Source organism: Branchiostoma lanceolatum, chromosome 19 (genome assembly GCF_035083965.1).
Source record: "Branchiostoma lanceolatum isolate klBraLanc5 chromosome 19, klBraLanc5.hap2, whole genome shotgun sequence".
Lineage (NCBI taxonomy): Eukaryota > Metazoa > Chordata > Leptocardii > Amphioxiformes > Branchiostomatidae > Branchiostoma > Branchiostoma lanceolatum.
The window spans coordinates 3,717,261-3,737,862 of record NC_089740.1 but is presented as its reverse complement, the minus strand read 5'-3'; the positions used below and the strand labels follow the sequence as shown (position 1 = coordinate 3,737,862).

The following is a 20,602-nucleotide window of genomic DNA, read 5'->3' as shown; positions in this document are numbered from 1 at the left end:
ACAAAGTATCCTAATAGTAGCGCACGGTATCCTGGGAGGCCTCTCATTGGTCACGATGATTACCGAACATACCCGAGTTATGACGTATGAAAATACTTGATGTGTGATTGGTCGAAATTCCGATACTCCCGTACGGAGTTTACCGGAGAATACCGATTTTATACGAACATGCATTGCGTAATGTTACTGTGAAACTGCGCCACCTGACGGTTCATTAGTGAACTGACATCATCATCATCATCATGGCGGCGCAAAAGAGGTAAGAATTTTGCTGTCAGAAATTAAACCGGTTTTAGTCATTTTTTGAGACAGTAGATCCACGATCAGAGCATCTTAACTTTCATAGAATAAATTGGCGTACCTAAGGATACCGTAGGATGTTCCCTGGATGTTAAGGACATTAGAATGACAGCTAAAATTAAGCTGCAAAATACAATTTTTCGGCCCCTCCCTCTCTCGCATCCGGATATCCTGCAATCAATATTTTTCTTTACCCATCTATCGTTTAATCAAAATTATACCAGTCTAGTTTTCACCTTGTTTGATCTTTCAACACTTGTATAAGTCATATTTCAGACTTTCTTGTAAGTGCTGTAAAAAAATGTATTAAAAGTTGATATACCCACCTTCTAGCATACAGATCATTTGCTAGCACAACAATAAAGTAGATATGTTATAGTGCTCTTTTAAAACCTGTTGCTAACGAATGCATGTACACCTGTCCTATGCTACCATGGTAGTCACAGCCCCATGAGGAAAAGACACAGGTAGGCTCACAGCGTGCTGTCTTCAATCAGTATATATACTGTCATGTAGCAAGATATACCTACATGTAGCCTGGTAACCATTCTCCCTGGCCCGTCTTGTTTCTGTGTTTTACCGGCCCCAGTCCTACTTCTAAGCGTAAGCCTGGCCTGTTAAAGGTGCCCTAAGCGATTTCAGGGGGTAAAACTTGAAATATCCTGGGGAAAACAATTCTGTTTGGTGAAATTGAAATTGACATTTACTACCCCATATTAGCACATCTGCATCATTATTTCATACTTTGGGCGTTTAAAAATAGCACAGAAGCAAGCCACAAAACGAGTCTTTTATTTATTGGGTCCCCCAAAAAATTAGCCCAGAATCCAGCCGTATTATATTACCGTTTTCTGTCGACAATTTTCGGTAACTTCCGGCCGCGTGACGTCACAATACCCAAGCACATTTAGCCATGACCATGTGATTATTTCTTTGGAAGCGTTCGGGACTTATCGGTCAGAATCGTGCATGTTCGGAAGATTTGAAATGATGGCTGGCCTCCAAGTACTCAGATTTTCAATGAGTTCCCACCACACAACAGCATTGCATTTTTGCTCCATGATGGTCAATATGCGATGGGATAGTGTTATCTAAACTTACTATGGATAGAAATCAGAAAAAGATTGATTTTGAATATGTAACTCTCAGTGCCCTAATATTGCTTAGGGCACCTTTAATAATAACTGCTCTTCCATAGTTAGTGGTGTGTACCTAAACCCATGCTCAGGTTCAGGTCCGGATTTAGATCCAGAGGTTCAAGTTCAGGTCCAGAATTATATATATAAGTCTGGACCTGAACCCATGAACCTGAACCCAAGATACTTTTTCCTGTTATGTAACGTTGGGTAACATAAATTCGGGATTTTTCCGATAATGGTTGACTGAAATCAATCTAGCAGAACAATAAACCATCCTTTTTTTCTATTATTCTGTCAGTATCATGTACTATCTTTACACTAATCATATATATGGTAGATTTTGTCTCTAGTCGTGCTGACACCATAATATTTCAACTTGAATCTGCCGTCCGCCGCACGCACAATTACGGTGATGTCGGACAGGGGTGAACATTAATTCGGGAGAGAAGATTCGTCTTGAATATCTTGCCGCTAATTACATTTTATACAGCAGCTATTCGTTCCATTCTTGGCTTGAGGAGAGTGCTATGGATATAGACGTGTCCAAGTTAAAAAATACACGGAAAAACGGCCGTACCGCACACATCAGGCCTACGGGAACAACCCGTGTGTTGAGTCGGTAGCTATAGAACGTCAAAGTCGACATCCACCGTCATGGCAACGTGTACATTATTCATGGAAAGTTAGCCGGATGCCGTAGCATTGATAATACTACTGTGTCCATGTATTCCTTGTTGTGTTAGGAGCAAACTTTGAGGAAAATATCGTCCTCAGTCCACAATCACACGCAACATTTAGACAAAAAAGTGTTCCTCACAAACCTTTGTCGTCTGCTTGACAACAGGATTCTGGGTAATGATATGGCGGCGGGAAAATACACGTGCCGTAGGTTGTAGCAACAAAGAGGGGTTTTGATGATTCATCACACTTAGAGTCCAATTGCAGGTCAGCAATTTTAAGAAAATAAGTTGTCTTGTAAATGATTGTGTTTAGCAGGAAGCGGGTGTGACATTTGTCTTATAAACCAGCCGACAACGATGCAGTGTGATTCTCCCACGAAGCCCTCAGACTGTTCCAATAAGGGACGGAGAGTTTTTGTCCTCGTCGCCTTCTAATGCATGCTTATCGAAGCTTTTCAGACAGTGTACTGAATACGTTAGTCTGTCAAGTTTTCATTTCTAGCGGTACTACTGATGTTGCATCTAGCACATATCCCTAAATACCCCATTTTCGAAAAATCCCGAATTTAAGTACCCCACGAATTTATGTTACCCAACGTTACATGTGAAATTGCATATTGGCATATATTTTACATGCAATTTGAAAACTGTATATGCGAAATCATATACAGTCAGTACTTAGTAGTCAACACAAAATTTCAGTTATGCTATAACTGAAATTTTGTGTTTAACTTATAGACACAAAAACAGCTATGTTGTCATATTTTTCTAGTCCAAATGTCACGAACTAAGACAGGTTTCAGATGGTTTAAAACAAAAAGAAGAGTATAAGTGAGAGGTTTTTTTGCAAGTCCAGACTTGTTTCCAGACATTTAGTTATTTTTTGGACTTGAACCTAAGCATTAGGTCCAGTCCAGATTAGGTCCAGGGTTTAGGTATGCAGCACTTAACCCATAGTACTAGTACTTGAAACCAACCCTGGAAAAATCATTTGTGCTACCACCCACAGCACTGTAGAGATTTGCTGCGACGACTGTTATAGGGCTTCTCTTGCTTGCAGCATTAGGTCCAGTCCAGATTAGGTCCAGGGTTTAGGTATGCAGCACTTAACCCATAGTACTAGTACTTGAAACCAACCCTGGAAAAATCATTTGTGCTACCACCCACAGCACTGTAGAGATTTGCTGCGACGACTGTTATAGGGCTTCTCTTGCTTGCAGTCTTATACACAGTCTCAACTCTATAGTATAGGCTAATGTGTAAGTAAGCAAAACAACCCCTCCAGCAGTCACTGTGGCTATTAGGGGTGGGTACTGGTACATAAAATACAGGTCCGGTCCAGGTCCAGGTCCAGAGGGTCAGGTCCAGGTCCGGACCTGTACCTGTACCTGTACCTGATTACAGTAGTGTCGCAGTACATCATATTTTGGAGAGCGAGACACACGTAAAAGTCTCCAAACGTCATGTCTGGAACGACATAATTTCTTAGGTTTGCACTTTGTCTCAAAATTATAACTATACTCTCCTCGCCGTCTGTTTACTCATCCTGTAAGTGTTTCTAGATATGATTCACAGCTAACGTCTTCGAAAACGACTCGTTAAATTAAATATGCTGTTTTGTATTTTCTTAGACCAGTTTTGTGGCCACCTGCTGGTTGCCTGGTACTATGAATTTTTTAATCGGTCCATAGGCCGGTCCACTGATTTTTTACGGACCTTTTTTTTTGGACCGGTCCATTAAGAAATACTGGTTTTGTACCGGTACACGGTATCGGTACCCACCCCTAGTGGCTATGTAGAGATACCAGGGATGTCCTGATGGTTTGGTTTTCAGTCTAAAATACACCAGTTAGAAGACATGGAGTTGTAGCCTGGGTACCATCCTCCACAGTAACAGCTGGCTCAATTTTTTCGCTTGCTAACCACAAATTTAAAGTTAGCAAGAGAAAAAATTGAGTCAGCAGTTGCTAATAAAGTTAGTCTGAAAAAGTTCCTTTAAAATGTGTTCAATGTTTGTAACCTCTCATCCAAGAACGCTAAGAAGTGACCAGTTGTCTTCATATGTTAACTTGTACATGTATATGTTCAGGTATAGAATCCCACACATATCCTCTAGTTTCACATTGATATGTGCACATTAAAACTGTCTCCCCCTCCCCCAGTCAGGTGAAGGTGATGCCAGGTGCAGTGGTGTGTACGGAGGCTGAGCTAAAGGGTGACATCACTATAGGTATGTCTAGGAGGGTGTCACATTACTATAGGTATGTGTGACAGGGTAACATCACTACTAGTATAGGTATGTGTTGGAGAAGGACATCACTATAGGTATGTGTGGGAGGGGGACATTACTATTGGTATGTGTGGAAGGGTAACATCACAATTGGTATGTGTGGGTGGGAGACATCACTATGTAGAGTAGAGTAGAGTAGAATTTTCGGTCAGGTAGGACTGTTCCAGTTTAGACCGCTCTTCATTGTTGAATTCCTTTTCACTCAACTGTCATGGTGAGTTTGTGTGGATGTTCCAAAGCTCTGTGGTTGTACTTAACAGGGTGAACTTTCATGTACCTGTCGAATCTGGCTTTGAAGGCATTAACTGAGGGAGCGTTGATTACTTCTTCTGGGAGTCCATTCCACCAGGGAACCACCCTGTGTTTGAAGAACAGCAACCTCCTGTTTGTTTTTGTAAATGTTCTTGTTAGCCGTAAGCTATGGCCTCTTGTCCTAGCCTCAGATTGTATCTCAGGTATGCATGGGGCGGTGTTGAACAGCCCATGTGCATATTTAAAGGTGTTAATTAAGTCCCCTCGTAGCCTTCTGTAAAGCAGAGTTGGTAGTTTCAATGTTCGCAGTCTTTCCTCGTAGGTTAAATCTCGCAGGCCTGGTACCCTCTTAGTGGCTCTCCTCTGTACATTTTCCACCATGTCCACCATTTTCCACGTACCGGGTGACCATATTGGTGCTCCGTATTCAAGGTGAGGCCTCACAAGGGATTTGTATAGAGTTACGAACATGACATTGTTGATGTGTGAGAAGGTTCTCCAGAGCAAACCTGCCATTTTGTTGGCTTTAGATACGGCCAAAGTCACATGCTTCTCAAAAGACAGGTCACGGTCTGTAGTGATCCCAAGGTCTTTCTCATGGCTACTGGACTCTAGATAAACTGATTTACTAGTGTGATCCATCATATGGTATGTGAAGTCAGGATGTTTAGAATTAGAGCCGATTCGGAGCACCGTGCATTTACTTGGGTGAAACTTGAGCTGCCAAGATATGGCCCATTCTTGAAGACGGGTTAAGTCATCTTGAAGTAGTTGGCACTCCATGGTATAGTATACTAGTAGATATGTGTGGGAGGGTAACATCACTATAGCTGCTATAGGTACATGTACTGTATGTGTGGGAGGGTGACATCACTTTAGGTACAATGTGTGTGTGGAAGGTTGACATCACTATTAGGTATAATGTACAACATGTATGTGTGGAAGAGTGACATCACTATAGTATAGGCAGAGCGATGGGAGAGCCATTCCCTAAGATGATCACTGATGCGATTTTAGCATCGTTCGATTGGCTTGGATAAAGTATACTAGTACTACTTGTCTACTACTACTAGTACTAGGACTTGTGTGATTAAACGCTCGTTCTCATTTAAATGTACACATTTTGTAATCTCCGTTACCGATTGAAATAAGACGTTCCTGGCATTAGGATATGCCACTTATAAGATGTCAAACTGTAGTTTCTATGACGACTTAAAACTTTTCTAGCTTTTAAAAACGGCAGTTTGGTACCTTATATGTGGCATATCCTAATGTCAGGAACGTCTTACTTCTAACGGTAACGGAGATTACAAAATGTGTACATTTAAATGAGAACGAGCGTAAACCATGGACCTGGCAACTTAGGTACTGTACTAGCATTTTTCCATGCAAGACTATGCTGCAGTGAATGTCCTGAGCTCTTTGGGTCCACATCCAGCCTGCTTGACCGATGTCCGACCAGTTTGACCAATGCCCGGTCTGTTGGGCTTAAATGTCCAGTCTGTACGACCACTGCCCTACCCACTACTGTATGTTTTTGAGGTGTGGTCAGTTTAATGAAGATTTAGCAAAAGGGATTGAATCACCCTTGTCTTCCTGTAATCACTCTGATACCGACCCACACTGTATTTTTTGTGTCTGTCACCTAAAAAATCTGCAAATCAGTCACTGTTGAAAATTGATAAAGATGAAACAATGTCTGAAAATTGGTTAATTATGGATCAAAATGATACGAAAGTAATTCTAATCAATTACTTTAAGATATAAGATATTCACATTAATACAGTTTACTCTATATTCTGCTGTAATGTCGGACTCATTCAAATCGCTGAAAAATAGTCCTTTTTGTATATGAATTTAGAATTGATTTAATAAAAAATGATCATACCACCAATCAGCAACAACAATCAAATCCTGACTTAATTTCCACAATCACAAATGATAAAAGTCATGGTAAAGTACATAAATGTTGGTATATGTAACAAATGTACCTTCAGTTTTCACCCGTATCATACCAAAGTTTTCAAAAGGACCAATGAGCTCAGTCAGAGGAGACCAGAGTGGCCCAGTGGAAGAACATAGGTGGGAGACCCCATCCCACTTAATTTTAGATCTCCAACATTGATGGTAAGCATGACTGTTATGAACTGGCTGTGTCTGTGTGGATTCTGTAGTGGCAATTGTATGTTTTATCATCTCCATGAAAAATGGAGATATTGTTTTGGGTGTGTCTGTCTGTTTGTTTGTTTGTCTGTTTGTGTTTCCGCACCACTCCAGTCAGCATAACTCAAGAGCCTCTTGATGGATTACAATGATATTTGGTATTTGGGCGGATGTTGTGATGCCAAAATTCAAGGTCGATTTTGGGCCCCCTGGTATGTGACCTTGGTACTGCAGCAGAACTTCAATTTTTTTCTATTTTGCCTTGACTAGCTACATTACGCTCCCAAAAATTGTCAAAAACAAGAAAATAGATCTGTGTGGCCTGCAAGATCTAGAGGTGGGAACGAATTTGATTTTTCTTAATGAAATCTGGACATACATGTCAGGTAAAAGATACACACTACGTGTACAAAAGTGAAATACTAACTGAAGCAAACTGGATAGATTAATTTGTAAACGGTCAGATATTTCAGACAGCATCTGCTGTCTATTATAACTTCTGTGTTTTGAAAGCAAAGAGCTGTCTGTAATTGTCTTGACCTCATTAGAAAATATGTGAAAAATTTCATCAGGTTGGAAAATAACTGGAGAACAAATTGATGTTCTTTGGTCACAACCAGGATCTATATACAATCAGTATTGCCCTGAGGAAGATGACAGACAGTCACTGAAAACTCAGCTGTCGATTATATATACCGTATTGTCTCGAATAAAGTACACACTTTTGATACATTTCAAAATTCAAAAGGCACCACAAATCATTGCTAAAGTCAGGGTGCGTACTTTATTTGAGGTTATTGCCAGGACAAATTGGAAAAGGACCTCAAACTCAAACCCTTGCTTAATCAAACCAGGAACCCAGCTGCGGTGCAACAATGCATGGCTCAATACCTGCCAATTTGTGAAGTTTGTAACTTGTCGTAGGCAATCCTCAAGTTTGCAGAGACGATGCTGGCGGAGTAAAACAAGAGAATATTTTATGAATCTAAGGAATGGCATTATGTAGAAGTCCTTGATATAAGGAAAATGCCCTGGAGATAATAGAAGGAACACCATAAATTTGAATTTATCCTGTTAAAAATGTGTTCAAGATCAGTGGAGAAGGGGTGCGTACTTTATTTGAGGTTGTTGACTTTACGTTTCAGTTCTGCAAGTCTGTCTGTAAGTAGCCCCAAATCAGGGGTGCATACTTTAATTGGGGTGCACACTTAAATTGAGAAAATACGGTAGTACAATGTATGTAGATCCTGCTTGTGTCTGCAAAAACATTGTTATCCATCCTCTCAATAATTCATACCTCTGAGACTTGTTGGACCTGTTGTACATGATTGTGTTGGATAATTTTCTCAGTCACTGAGGAAAGAATTAGCGAACTCTGAAACATCTGACCGCTTATTTCTAAGTGTCAAGATGGTCGGTATGGTGTTGTTATGTGATCTATTTTGTTCAGGACTTCAGAACAGCAGAATCCAGTATGTTATAATAATGTGTGTGGGGGGGGGGGGTATGTTTGCAAATTGCTCACAGAAGGAAGCACAATGGAATTAGACAAGTGAATTGAGAGAAAAAGATAACAATTTTCAAAACATTTTTAATCTCTTTCAAAACTCTTAGCTCTAATAAGTCATTCGTATCATTCTCTCTTGTCTCTCGGCTAGGATTTGATAAATATTTCTATAATTATCTTTAATCATATTCCTCTGATTCAAGTAGATTTCAAGAAAGATTGAAATTTGTGTTTTTTTCTTGCAGTGTTCAGCTCACAGAGTATGTCAGATGAGTACAACTAAGTTGATCCAAATCAATTTGAAGCGAAAGAAACAAAGTCCGAACAAAACATGGCTGGTAAAATTGAGGAGAAGAAGCCATGGCTCTTTGAGTACAAGGGGACCATCTTCCCAGGCTGTGCGCCGAAGGAAAACCTAGACGCCATGCCAGATTTCCACGTCCGAGACGACGATGTCGTCGTTGTGGGGTTCCCTAAAGCCGGGAACCATTGGTGTGCGGAAATCGTGAACAACGTTATGCAAGCCGCGGGGAAAACCTCGGAGGCCACCATTGATCAAGAAGCGCCGGGACGAATCCTGGAATTTGACGACAAAGTCGGAGACGAGATGTGGACAATTCACCGTTTCCTGGAGGACAAGCCATCGCCGCGACTGATCTGTACGCACCTACACCGTGAGTTCGCTCCACGCGGGGTTGCCAGCCCGAAGGGGAACACGAAAATCATCTCCGTCATGCGTAACCCAAAAGATACCGTCGTCTCGTACTACCACTTCGCAACGAAGCTCGGATATAACGAGAACGACTGGGAAACGTTTGCCGACGACTTCCTCAACGGACGGTGGGAGTACGGCGATTTTTACCGTCACGTTCTCGGCTGGTGGCAGATGCGTAACGACCCACACTTTCTCTTCCTGAAGTACGAAGACATGAAGAAAAACACGAAAGAAGCCGTTGAGAAAATCGCGACTTTCCTAGAGGCGGAATTGAAAGAAGACCAAGTAGCAAGCATCGTGGAGGCCTGTACGTTTCGCAACATGAAAGTCGTTTACGACAAGGCGACTAACGTCAGCTGTAGGAGTGTCATCGCGCGGAAGGGCGTCACCGGAGACTGGAAATCGATGTTCACCGATGAACAAAGCGCAGCATTTGATGCAAAGTATAAAGAGAACTTAGAGGGAAGTGGGCTGAGTTTTGACTTCAAGTGAATATAAAACATTTGAGCGGACACAGAGACTTGTCATGGGCTGTTTCATTTGAATATTATCTAAGTATTAAGCTCTAGTCTAGATTACTATAATCGGTGTTATTGCAGTTTGGGTATACTAGGAGGTGTTTTAAATCTGTGGTTAACAATTGTAAGTACAGTGGTCATACAAAAACATTGTCATTATATTACAGAGGTCACCTCAAAAGCAACAAAAATGAAACCTCTGCAAATGTTTCAAGAATAGAGTTTATTTTGGACACTTGCTGCCACCGTGAAGTTAAAGTTCAGTAAAAATGTCAACATAAGAAACAGAACTGACATGTCTGTTTCAGCTGATATATTGCTTCATGTACAAGCTTGTGAATGATATGTATGATATAAAAGCCAAGATGACTCGAAAATAGCAAAATTGTAAACTACACTTCAACTGACTTATGGATTATTGGAAAAAAATATGCTAAACTTAATGATTTGATAGATTTTATCATATTGTATTGGTAGACAATTCTTTTAATACAAAAGGCATTTATTGAATTAGAGCACTGTCGATTTATTTTTCTTTGATTATGTATGTATGTGTGAGTGTGTGTGTGTGTGTGAGTGTGTGTGTGTGTGTTAATGTATGTATGATAGTCAAGATATTGCTGACCAAATGTTCACCATGTCAGGGGTCAAGGGCACAACAATCCTAGGGGGGTCTGGGCGCATGCTCACCCTCAACAATTTTGAAATCTTGTCATGCTGAGTTTCAGTTCTGGTCAGATTTCAGTTCGATTTTGGGGGGCGACAACTTCCCAACATATTTTTCACTGGAGGAGCGACAATCCTAGGAGAATCTGGTAGTCTGTAAGCTAAGTTTAATGACAGCTCTATATTTGTGAAGAAATAAACAAGGGTTCATCTTGATTTTAGAGGGGTGCCCCCCTCCCCAAACATATTCTTTCTTCCGGGGGAGGGGGGCACCACAACTGCAAATGATTTATTTCATGACTCAGTTGTATAACCAGGTGTGTCGTACCTGTCTATTGTCTCTGATAGACAACAACATACCTGACAGACAATACGTCACATACCTGATAGACAACTATAGACTGTACACATTGTGTTATACAAATGTACACAGTCTTGCTGTCAGATGCTGATTGGTCCCCTCATACAAGGGGCTGGTTGGTCGGGTGGGCCCCTTAGGAATGTGATTTTATCTTAGGTAACAAACAAGTACTGTAAATGCAGAACTTGTGGTTCTATGTTTGTGTTTTTCACTGCGAATTCTTTACCGTGAACATAAAACCACCGCAAATAGCCGATCCATTATGTGATGGTAGCGCTACTATTGTTTCAACCGCGAACTCAAAACCACGCAAACACTCCGTTTTTCCCTACCATGAAATAAAATCCCCCCCCCCCCCACCAACATTTCTGCATGTACAGAAGCAAAAAGACCATCCATGGAGGGCTCGAAATCCTTTTTTTCTTTTTATCTGTATGCACTATGGGTGCCATTTAAAATCACCTAGCTTGAAATCCGAACATGTTATACTTTTTTTTAATCTGCTGAGTCTCTTTCGTCCTGTCTGCAAAAGAATAACCTGCACTAAACAAACTTTAGCTGTAGCACTGATTATCTTATCTTTCCTTATTTGCTCTTGATATTTTTGGCTTGGTGCTACAGAAAGATTGCAGGAAGTAAAAATCACATTGGATACTGATTAGAGACCATTTCAGTTCTTTAAATTGTTTGTTATTTTACATGTGGTAGTAGTCAGTACAGCAAACAAAAATCCACATGTTGCCCCTTCTACGATCACGAAAGAAATGAGCTGTTTAAAGAGGCCACCATTTTCGATCCTAATTTCTCCACGTTTACAGACAAAAAGAAAACGACTCTCGGATCCTCTTAACATTACAAAACCCACACATTACAGAAAAAGTGGGATCATTCGTCTTCCACTGTCTCGGAAAAAGAAGCCGAACTCAATAAGTTAGAACTTAGTGTCAGTAGTTAGACTAGTGTAGTCACATGCTATACTGTTCATCATTGTCTGTCCCTCCTTTCGTAGTGTTACATGAACTTGCAATTAGCATATGGGCAAGAACTTGTAATAAAACCTTACAATTGATATACCCAGTATATGGACAGGTTGGTTAAGTGCAGGCTGTTGAAAATTATGTTCAGTGACAAATAAAAAGTAGAAATGGAACATTTTTCATTTGAAGAAGTAGAATCTGATGTTGTTGTTTTTTATCCCCCCCCCCCTCAGGTTCCAGAACAGTGGTTCATCCCAAAGCACGCATCATCGCTGAAGGAGGACCAATCGTCATAGGGGAGAGCAACCTGATCGAGGAACAAGTTCTCATTATCAACAGGTCAGAGGTCACCATACATGATTGTGATTGACACCATGTCTCTGACATATCTAGGTCAACCTAACCAGACTAACACTACAACTTACAATGAATCTGTATGAAATATTTGCTTGAACCATTTTCTTAATATCTCTTTACAATATATAATATGTACATTGTATTTGCTGCTCCCCTCAGAACTAATTGTAAGAAGGAGTTTGTAAAAGTGTCTTTACTGAATTTCATGTCTGTTAAATGCATGGTTATATGCTGTTCATGCACATCCTGTGTTTACACAAGCTCTCTGGCACAGGTTAATGACCCCCTCACCGAGGGGGCGGTTACAGTGGGCCAGCCGCTATAGGAGCACGATTTAGGCTAATGCACATATATGTGTTCATGTTTAGAGCCCAGTTAAAATACAGCACAGTGGCCCAAGAAATACTTATTTTTTAAAGCCGTAAAAGAAAATCTGATATTGTAATTATATCTCCTAATTACATGTAATCACAATCGTTAAGGCTAGCAGTATTTGCTTTTCAAAAGTATCTTTCTTGCCAACTGCAGAGTGATATTCTGAACTGGTTGTTACGTTTGTTGTAACGCCTTTGCCAGTCATACCATTGGATAACCAAGTTCAACAAAAAACCTTAAGGTCTGAAGACTGATCTTTTTATGGTGTCACAGTGATATTCAATAGCAGGAGGTTGTATATTTGGCACAAAGGTACCGGTATTTGTGTGTCTTTTATACAAAATAAATGATGCTACTTGTATCATTGTTGTTGAATATATTTAGTTTTTAATGCTTTATAGACCCATAAGTTATAACACAGTTGTACATAATGTAGTAGACTGGTTTATTTTGTCATCATCATGACAGACAAGCCTCATGGCAGCCATTACGAGGCTGAATTGCGAGGCAAAATAAAACATAGTTCATTGTAGTTTACACAGCTTTCAGGCATCGATTAAAAGTTTTTAGACAATCAATATCAGTTAAAACATTTACTTAGACCATTTAAAATATTTCACAATCACTCTCTTAGGGATTGCCTCGGGACAAACAATGCTAGGAAAATGTGGTAACAATGTTCTCTAGAGTTCATTTAAAAGTCTGATGATGGCCGGAATGGCGCTTCTGGTGTAACGGTTTGTGCCAGAGGGTTGTCCATAGCGGCTCGCGTTCCGAAGGTTTCTGCCATGTTGCTGACCACGGGTGGGCGGAAGCCAGGAGCGAAAACGTGGGGACTGTTCTAGTTTAGCAGCAAAGTCGGTGCATAACTGTTGTCTTCTAGTTGACAGTCTTGGAAGGTTAAGCTGGTTCAGGGTAGCAGTGTATAAGTTGTAAGTCCGTCCTAGTATAATCCTGCAGGCCCGTTTCTGAACACGTTCTAGGGCGTCGGACTGTTTCTGTGTGAGCGCTGCACTCCAGCAGGGGGTGGCATACTCTAGTATGGGTCTGACGTATCCACAGTAGATGGTGACGAGATCAGACGTAGGTATGCCGGATCGGCGCAGCCTACTGACGAGAAAGAGTCGCTTGCTGCCTTTAGACACCATCTCGTTCACCTGGTTGTCCCACCGCAAGTCTGACCTTATGTGTAACCCTAACAACCTGGCCTGTGTGACGATGGTGAGGGGTACTCCTCCAAGGGTGAGTGCCGGTACTTGCGGGGGGTGGCGCATAAAACGGAAATGCATTGCCTTGCATTTTTGGGGGTTGAGCATCATGTGGCTGTTTGTTGACCAGATCTCAAGGTTGTCGAGGTCTGTCTGGAGGGTCGACGTTGTTGCTGATGTTCTCATCTCCCCAAGGTTAACGTGATCAACGTACTTCCAGTGTGAGTTTGTGGTTGCAGGTTTAAAGTCGTTTATCATTACCAGGAACACAAGAGGTCCTAACAGGGTTCCTTGGGCTACCCCACATGTAAGAAACTCCCAGTCCGACAGTGCTCCCTGGTAGCGGACACGCTGTTTACGACAAGACATAAAGCTGCAGAGCCAAGGGATGAGCGATGGTCTTGCTCCCATGCTGATGAGTTTACTGACGGCGGTGTTATGGCATACCCGGTCGAAAGCTTTAGAAAAGTCAGTAAGGATTAGCGTGCCAGCTGACGCTTTCCGTTCGATCCCAGCGAAAAAGAAGTTCAGCAGGTCAATGAGGCGCAGTGTGTAGTCGAACATCCTTTTAAATTTCCAAACTGCTTGGGGTCTATTTGGGAGGAGATGTCAGACAGAATCCATGAAGACACAAACCCTTCACACACTTTGGCAAACTGAGCTGTGAGGGAAACAGGTCGGACATTGTCCAGGTCGGCTGGCTGCTTCTTTGGAACAGGAACGACTGTAGCCTCCTTCCACTCGGGCGGTACCCTTCCCTCCCTGAGAGACGCATTCAAGATGTCTGTTAGCGGTGTGGACAGCTCATAGGCGAACTCCTTGATGAGTCTCGGTGGCATCTGATCCGGGCCAGGGGCTTTTGACACCTTAACCCGTTTCAACCTATTGTACATGTCCCATGGGTTGACTTGTGGTGGTGTTCTAGCCGGCAGGAAGGATGGAAGCTTACTGTAGTCCAATGGGCTCAGAGCCTGGCAAATGGACGCCAAGTGCTTGTTGATGGCGTTGGCTGCGCCCTCTTTGTCGGATGGTCCTATCCCAGGCACTAGGATAGACGAAGAAGGGGCTGTCCAGTCTGCTATCCGCCTGATAGCCTTGTGCCACTCGGCCGGACTGGACTTCTTCATATGCTGTACATATGCATGATCGAGATAGTACGTCTCCTTTCCTTGTTTTATGTCGCGTGCTATCTTGTTGCGGAGGAAGTTGTAGAGTACCGCTTGCCCTCGGCTGTATGACAGAACAATTGATATTGCTACCACATTACAATGTAGAAGTGCCTAACACATTTCTGTGTTTATTTTCAGAGCTGACAAGACAGCTCCGGAGCCAGTAACAATGGAGATAGGAGTCAACAATGTGTTTGAAGTCGGCTGCAGTATCCTTTGCGTTGTCAGTCACACTACAAGTCTTACATGTATAGATATAGAAATAGAAATAGATGCTATAGTATAGAGATACTAGTAGCTATAGATAGCAGAATAATTATATAGATATAGATAATAAAATAATTATATAGAATATAGATATGGATACAGATACAGTAACTGTTATAGATATAGATAACTGTTTTATTGATAAAGAACAATGTCATGTTTTTTCCATGTTCTGTGTGTTTTGTTGTCCATGATATTTTTGGAACACTCTTCTAATAATTACTGTGCATCATCTTCTAATTGTAAAATCAAGGGTTACACAAATCCAATGTTGGTAGCTCAACTTTTATTTAGCGATCTTTGTTTAGCGGAAAGGGAACCCGTAAAGAACATTATGGTCTGTTTGTATTGTGTTTTTGAATCAGAAATGTAAATACTATATTAAGTTTTAAAGTTTGTTTAGGAAATCTTAAGATTATGCTGGGAGGTCTAAGAATCCTTGATGCTATGTCTTTAGATTTAGTCCTTAACCAATTTTACAGATTGCGAGTCACTCAGAATAGGAGACAACAATGTTGTGGAAGCAAAAGGTTGGTATGCGGTCCTATTCTTGAATGATACTGTCATAAACAATAAACCTGAATACATAATAGAATACAACACAGTGTATTCCGTATTGCCCAAGGTACCAGCCCGACCGCGGGTCGTATTGGCCGCCGGGCGATCCGACCCACGGGAGTGCTGGGAACGAGGGTGATACGGAATACACTGTGTTGTATAATTCTTTTTATGTCATGCCCACCCGAAAAAACATATTTCTATGCGGAATGCGACAGAAGTTGAGGGAGTTTTGTATCCTCGAATAAAAAATTGTAACATTGATTCCAATCTCCAAATCTGGTATTTGAATTCTCGACAGCGGCGCAACCGGCGCACGCGAAGTGCATTCTAAATATTCTATGGAAGCCCATGTGATACAAGTAGAACCCCGTGTGATACGGAAAATTATCACACTATGCGGAACACCGATATCAAACGTTTTCGCGGCCCAGGTATGACGTAAAGTCAATTACAGCAATGAAATAAAGTTAATTGCAAATACATGCATTAGTGCTAATTGCAAGTACATGTACATTGTGTACCGTACATGTAGGTCATGTTGATTTGATTCTATGAATGACATCCTCTGGGATCCCCAAAACTGATGCGAGCGTGCGAATAAAGAAAACATTTGGCCATAAAAAAAGCTACATGTACCTTCATTATGAAATCTATGTGGTCAGGAAGGTTGCACAAACAACTGAGCACACAGAGAATGTCATACCAAATCATGGATTCTTCATCTTTGTTATTTCACATCTTCTTCTTTGACCTTGGCCTTCTATGACATTAGTATTCGTGTTCTGAAATATCTGTTTGCAATTGACGGCATATATTTATTATGTTTCGCCAACGAAACATATTGTTTTTGGCAGGTTTCTTCTCCTCCTTCTCCTCCTTCTCCTCCTTCTGCTGTCAAATCTTCAAATCGCTTCTTCTCGGTCGTCCGTCGACCAAATTAGCTGAAATTTAGTATGCAGGTAGGGTGCATGTATACCCCTAGACCCTTTTTTAATTTTTTTGATATAAGGTTTTAAAATGATTTTATCGAGGTTTTTTGGTCATTTTCAGACAAAAGTCGCACATGATGGCCTCCAGTGCCGTGGTGTTGAAACATAAGGACCTGAAATTTGGTGTACATTGTAGTTGTGCATTGGATATTTACCCAAAGGACCCCATTATTTTTTTTGGCATACACTACTTCAAAATGATTTATTTTGCCATTTTTTAATGGAATTTTTGGTCATTTTGTGTCGGCGCCAGCAAGAACTAGGTCATATTGTAACATAAGCCCTCCTACACTTCCCCTGTCTGGGGCTTAAAACCAAGCAGATGTGAGGTGGTAGCTGTACTAATGGTATAACAGAAAGTTATATGTACCTTATGTTACATGGTAAGGATGTTATATTTGAGATGTAGGTACCTATAGGAAAGGTGAATACACCTGACAATAAATTATGCTAATGAGGACCTACATTGCATAATCTATGCATGAAGTTGTATTTCCCTTACGGTAACAGCTGCGGATGTCATCTTTGAGATGTAGGTACCTTTAGGAAAGGCGAACACACCTGGCCATAAATTATGCTAATGAGGACCTCATTTGCATGATTTATGCATAAACTTGTAATCCCTTACCGGAAAAGCTGCAGATGTCAGATTTCAGATGTAGGTACCTTTAGGAAAGGTAATCACACCTGGCCATAAATTATGCTAATGAGGACCTCATTTGCGTAATTGGTGCCTTAATGTGTATTTCCCTTGCCGTAAAATATCATTTGCATAAGTTATGCAGAAACTTCATAAGGCCCTTACAGTCAATGCTAAGGATGTCATATTTCAGGTGCAGGAAATGGGAGGGGAATATCCTGCATTTTCCCGAATATGTTGCCATTCTACTTTCATTACATTTCAATTTGCCCAGGTATTATTTTGCGACAGCCCATTTTTGCATGGGGAGGGGTATTGGCGAAACATGCTGTATTTGCTCAGGGGCAAATGACGGCCTTTCCAGTTCATTTTGTAACTGCTTTGCATGATTATAGTATGGTAGAAAACTTTTATTTTTATTTTTGGAAATGGACAAAGATTGATGCACACGCGAATGTCATCCGTATAATCAAATAAACATGGTAATAGATATAATTATGATAAATACAACGATATTGAGAACTAGTTCATACTATATTCTAGAATGTGCACAGAGCTTATTATAATTATAGTTTTTTTGGCAACGGAAGAGGAAATCGTGGGGTCATGCATGTGGTGTAACGGCAGGGTTTTCGGCCCAGAACCCAAGGGTGCCGGGTTTGAATCTCCTGACGCCACCGATCTTGTGCCCTTAGCTTGGGAAAATAGCACTTTACACGACTTTCCCCACTCCAGCCAAGTGTAAAAAACGGCTACAATCCTACATTATGTGTGTGGGTCACGACATCAGCAAAAGCTGCCTGTGTCCCACGTGTATTGTACTGTTGCAATTCCAATAAAATAAAATAAAATCCAAATCCAAATTGATGTTTTGTTTTGTTTTTAGCTCGTGTGGGGAGACAGACAGAACTGAGCAGTGGGTGTGTCATCGGATCCTATTGTGAAGTCAGTTCTAAGGAGGTCATCCCAGACAACACTGTCGTGTACGGGAAGAAGTGTGTCCGACGAGTCCAAGGGGAGAGACCACAGGTAAATGTGTATGGTGTATTGAAACACCAGTGAGAGACCACTTTGACTTTAACTCATCTCTTGAATGGGAATGCTGGTAAGAGACCATGGGTAGATACTTCTATATATCAGGGAACACTGGGGAGAGACCACACTTAAACACTTCTGTAGTCAGGAAACACTGGGGAGAGACCATTGGTAAACAGTTCTTTATCAGAGAACACTGGCAAGAGACCATTATAAGGTTGACACTTCTGTAGTGCTGAAAACACTGGTGAGATACCACAGGCCAGGAGTTCAAACAACACTGGTGAGAGACAACTGGCCAGCAGTTCTGCAGTATAGAAAACTCTTGTGAGAGACCTCAGGCAAACAGTCCAGTTAAGTTCAGAGAACATTGGAGATCTCAGGTAGATATTTCTTTAGACAGTCTAAAGAAATGAGAACAGCAGCCGATGAGAACACCAGTCAGAGACCACGTGTCCAGTAAAACTCATCTGTAGAAATTCAAACAGTGGTGAGAAACTAGATATTGATCAAGTCCAGCTAACACCATTTTACTTCTGTTTCCCACAGCCCCAGACCCTGCAGCTGGACTTCCTGATGAAGATTCTCCCCAACTATCACCATCTCAGGAAACAAATGAAGCCACAGACAAAGTAACATGAAGCTTCAAAGATGTCAGTTGTAGAAGCTACAAAAATGTGATGCCCAAGATTTTACTTACTGTACTTAGTAAAGACCATGTTGATTTGATTATATGGATGACATCAGTGTGTGTATCAATATAACTTACTAGTATCACCCTGTTAAAAGAGAAAGTTTGCAACCATACTGTAGATTATACAAAGCAGCAGCTGCAAAATGAGCAAAAATTAATCAAGAATTGGTCGGCACCCATCTTTGTTTCACCAGTCCTTTAGCTTAGATTTTTAAAGTATACATAAGAAAATTATGTAGTATCATTGTTGCATGATATGAGAAAGTATCAACATGTTTATGTAGTAAGCTAGATAATTATATACATTGCACTGTATGATGACCCCAAATTTTGGGATATTCTACCTTATATTTTCTCCATATTTCAACCTGACAGACTTTAAATATGTTAGGTCTAGGTTTAGGCAACACCAATTTAATTTCTTGGTTAACATATTTTTCTTTAGATTTTAGCAAAAAAGCTGATAACAGAAGGCTGGGGTGAAAACTTGCACCTGACCACTCCCTAAAATTGTGTGCACCAAAGTACAAAATTTCCTCTGAGATTCTGTTTTCATGTTGATTTTCCAATCTAGCATTTTTTTTAAAATTCTGTTTACCATTAGAAATTAAAATGGTGTGCCATTACAATTGGTTGGTTTAGTGGAACAGAATTTTGAGATCATGGACCGCTGACTTTCGCAGCCATGGACTTGACTACTCTTTATGGTGAACTTTATTACCAGTTGTTGTATAAAATTTTCGGTAAATGTGAATCGTGAATAAACGGCCACACTGGGTATTGAACAGCTAATCTTTGACCGTTCGTTGTCTTTACACCAATGCTCAACTTGTTCCCTGTCCATAGAATTGGGTTAATTTGACTTCAATATTTCTCCATTGTCTGCTGACACCTCCCCTTTTTCTGTCACTTGTCCCACTAAACAAGCCTAATTTGGTCGAAATGCAAACAATGCAATCATTGTGTCAGAGAGTTTTGCAAATTTCCTCACCCCATGTTGAATACAACTTTGTTTTTTTTCTTTTTCATTTTGCCACCACGGAATGTTCTGGATCAATATAAAAAGAGCCGCACTGGACAGTTAACTACATTTTGTGATGAGCTATGTTTTCAGTTGTCAATGACAACACCCCCTTTTCTATCAATAAAGAATTTCAGATCATTATGCTCCACATTTATTTGTTTGCAACAATGCCCAAATATTGTCACAATAAGACCTTTAATTTCACAAACATTGCGCTCACCACTTACAGTTGTCGATTCCATGGCCATAGCTCTCTTATATAGTTCAGTAACTAATTTTTGTGTGTGTCACTATGTGTGAAGAATATTGTATTTTTTGCAAGAATGCTGATGCCTATGCTGAGTACTGCAGTGACTATTGTAGCTGAATATTACCACTTTTCCTTGGTTACATTATTGTTGTTAACTATCAAGAATGAGCTTGTAGCATGTACATGTGAATGCCCTGGGAAGAATAAGGGTTAGCAAGAAAGATTAAAAATGTATGAAAATCTGTATGTGTGAGCCTTATTATTTGTATACGAGACGTCATTAGTTTGTTGAAATTTTTCTTAATTTTAGATTTTAAAGTCGAATAAAGATAGTCTCAACCAGACTTACCACGCCGGCTATAGGGAGAACATTTGCCGGGGGACTTTGGCCATGGAGGGTTTCATATTTAACCCTCTCTCCGTAGCCGACAATTCATACAATTGACTCTATTTAGCCAATTTCTA

General features: G+C 40.8%; 1 protein-coding gene across 5 annotated transcripts; it reads left to right on the top strand.

Moving 5' to 3' along the window:
* Window positions 1-140: 140 nt before the first annotated feature.
* On the top strand, window positions 141-20,381 carry LOC136426032 (dynactin subunit 6-like). 5 transcript variants are annotated; one of them, XM_066414966.1, is made up of 8 exons: window positions 228-259; window positions 741-767; window positions 4,282-4,349; window positions 11,802-11,907; window positions 14,816-14,886; window positions 15,427-15,474; window positions 18,021-18,163; window positions 18,719-20,381. In XM_066414966.1, exons 1-8 carry the CDS (start codon window positions 243-245, stop codon window positions 18,803-18,805), a joined length of 567 nt encoding a protein of 188 aa, XP_066271063.1. In that variant the 5' UTR covers window positions 228-242; the 3' UTR covers window positions 18,806-20,381. The 5 variants fall into 5 exon arrangements, with proteins under 5 accessions (XP_066271064.1, XP_066271063.1, XP_066271061.1 ...); XM_066414967.1 differs by lacking the exon at window positions 741-767 and having other exon boundaries at window positions 141-259; XM_066414968.1 differs by lacking the exons at window positions 228-259; window positions 741-767; window positions 4,282-4,349 and adding an exon at window positions 5,360-5,622.
* The last annotated feature ends 221 nt before the right edge of the window (window positions 20,382-20,602 follow it).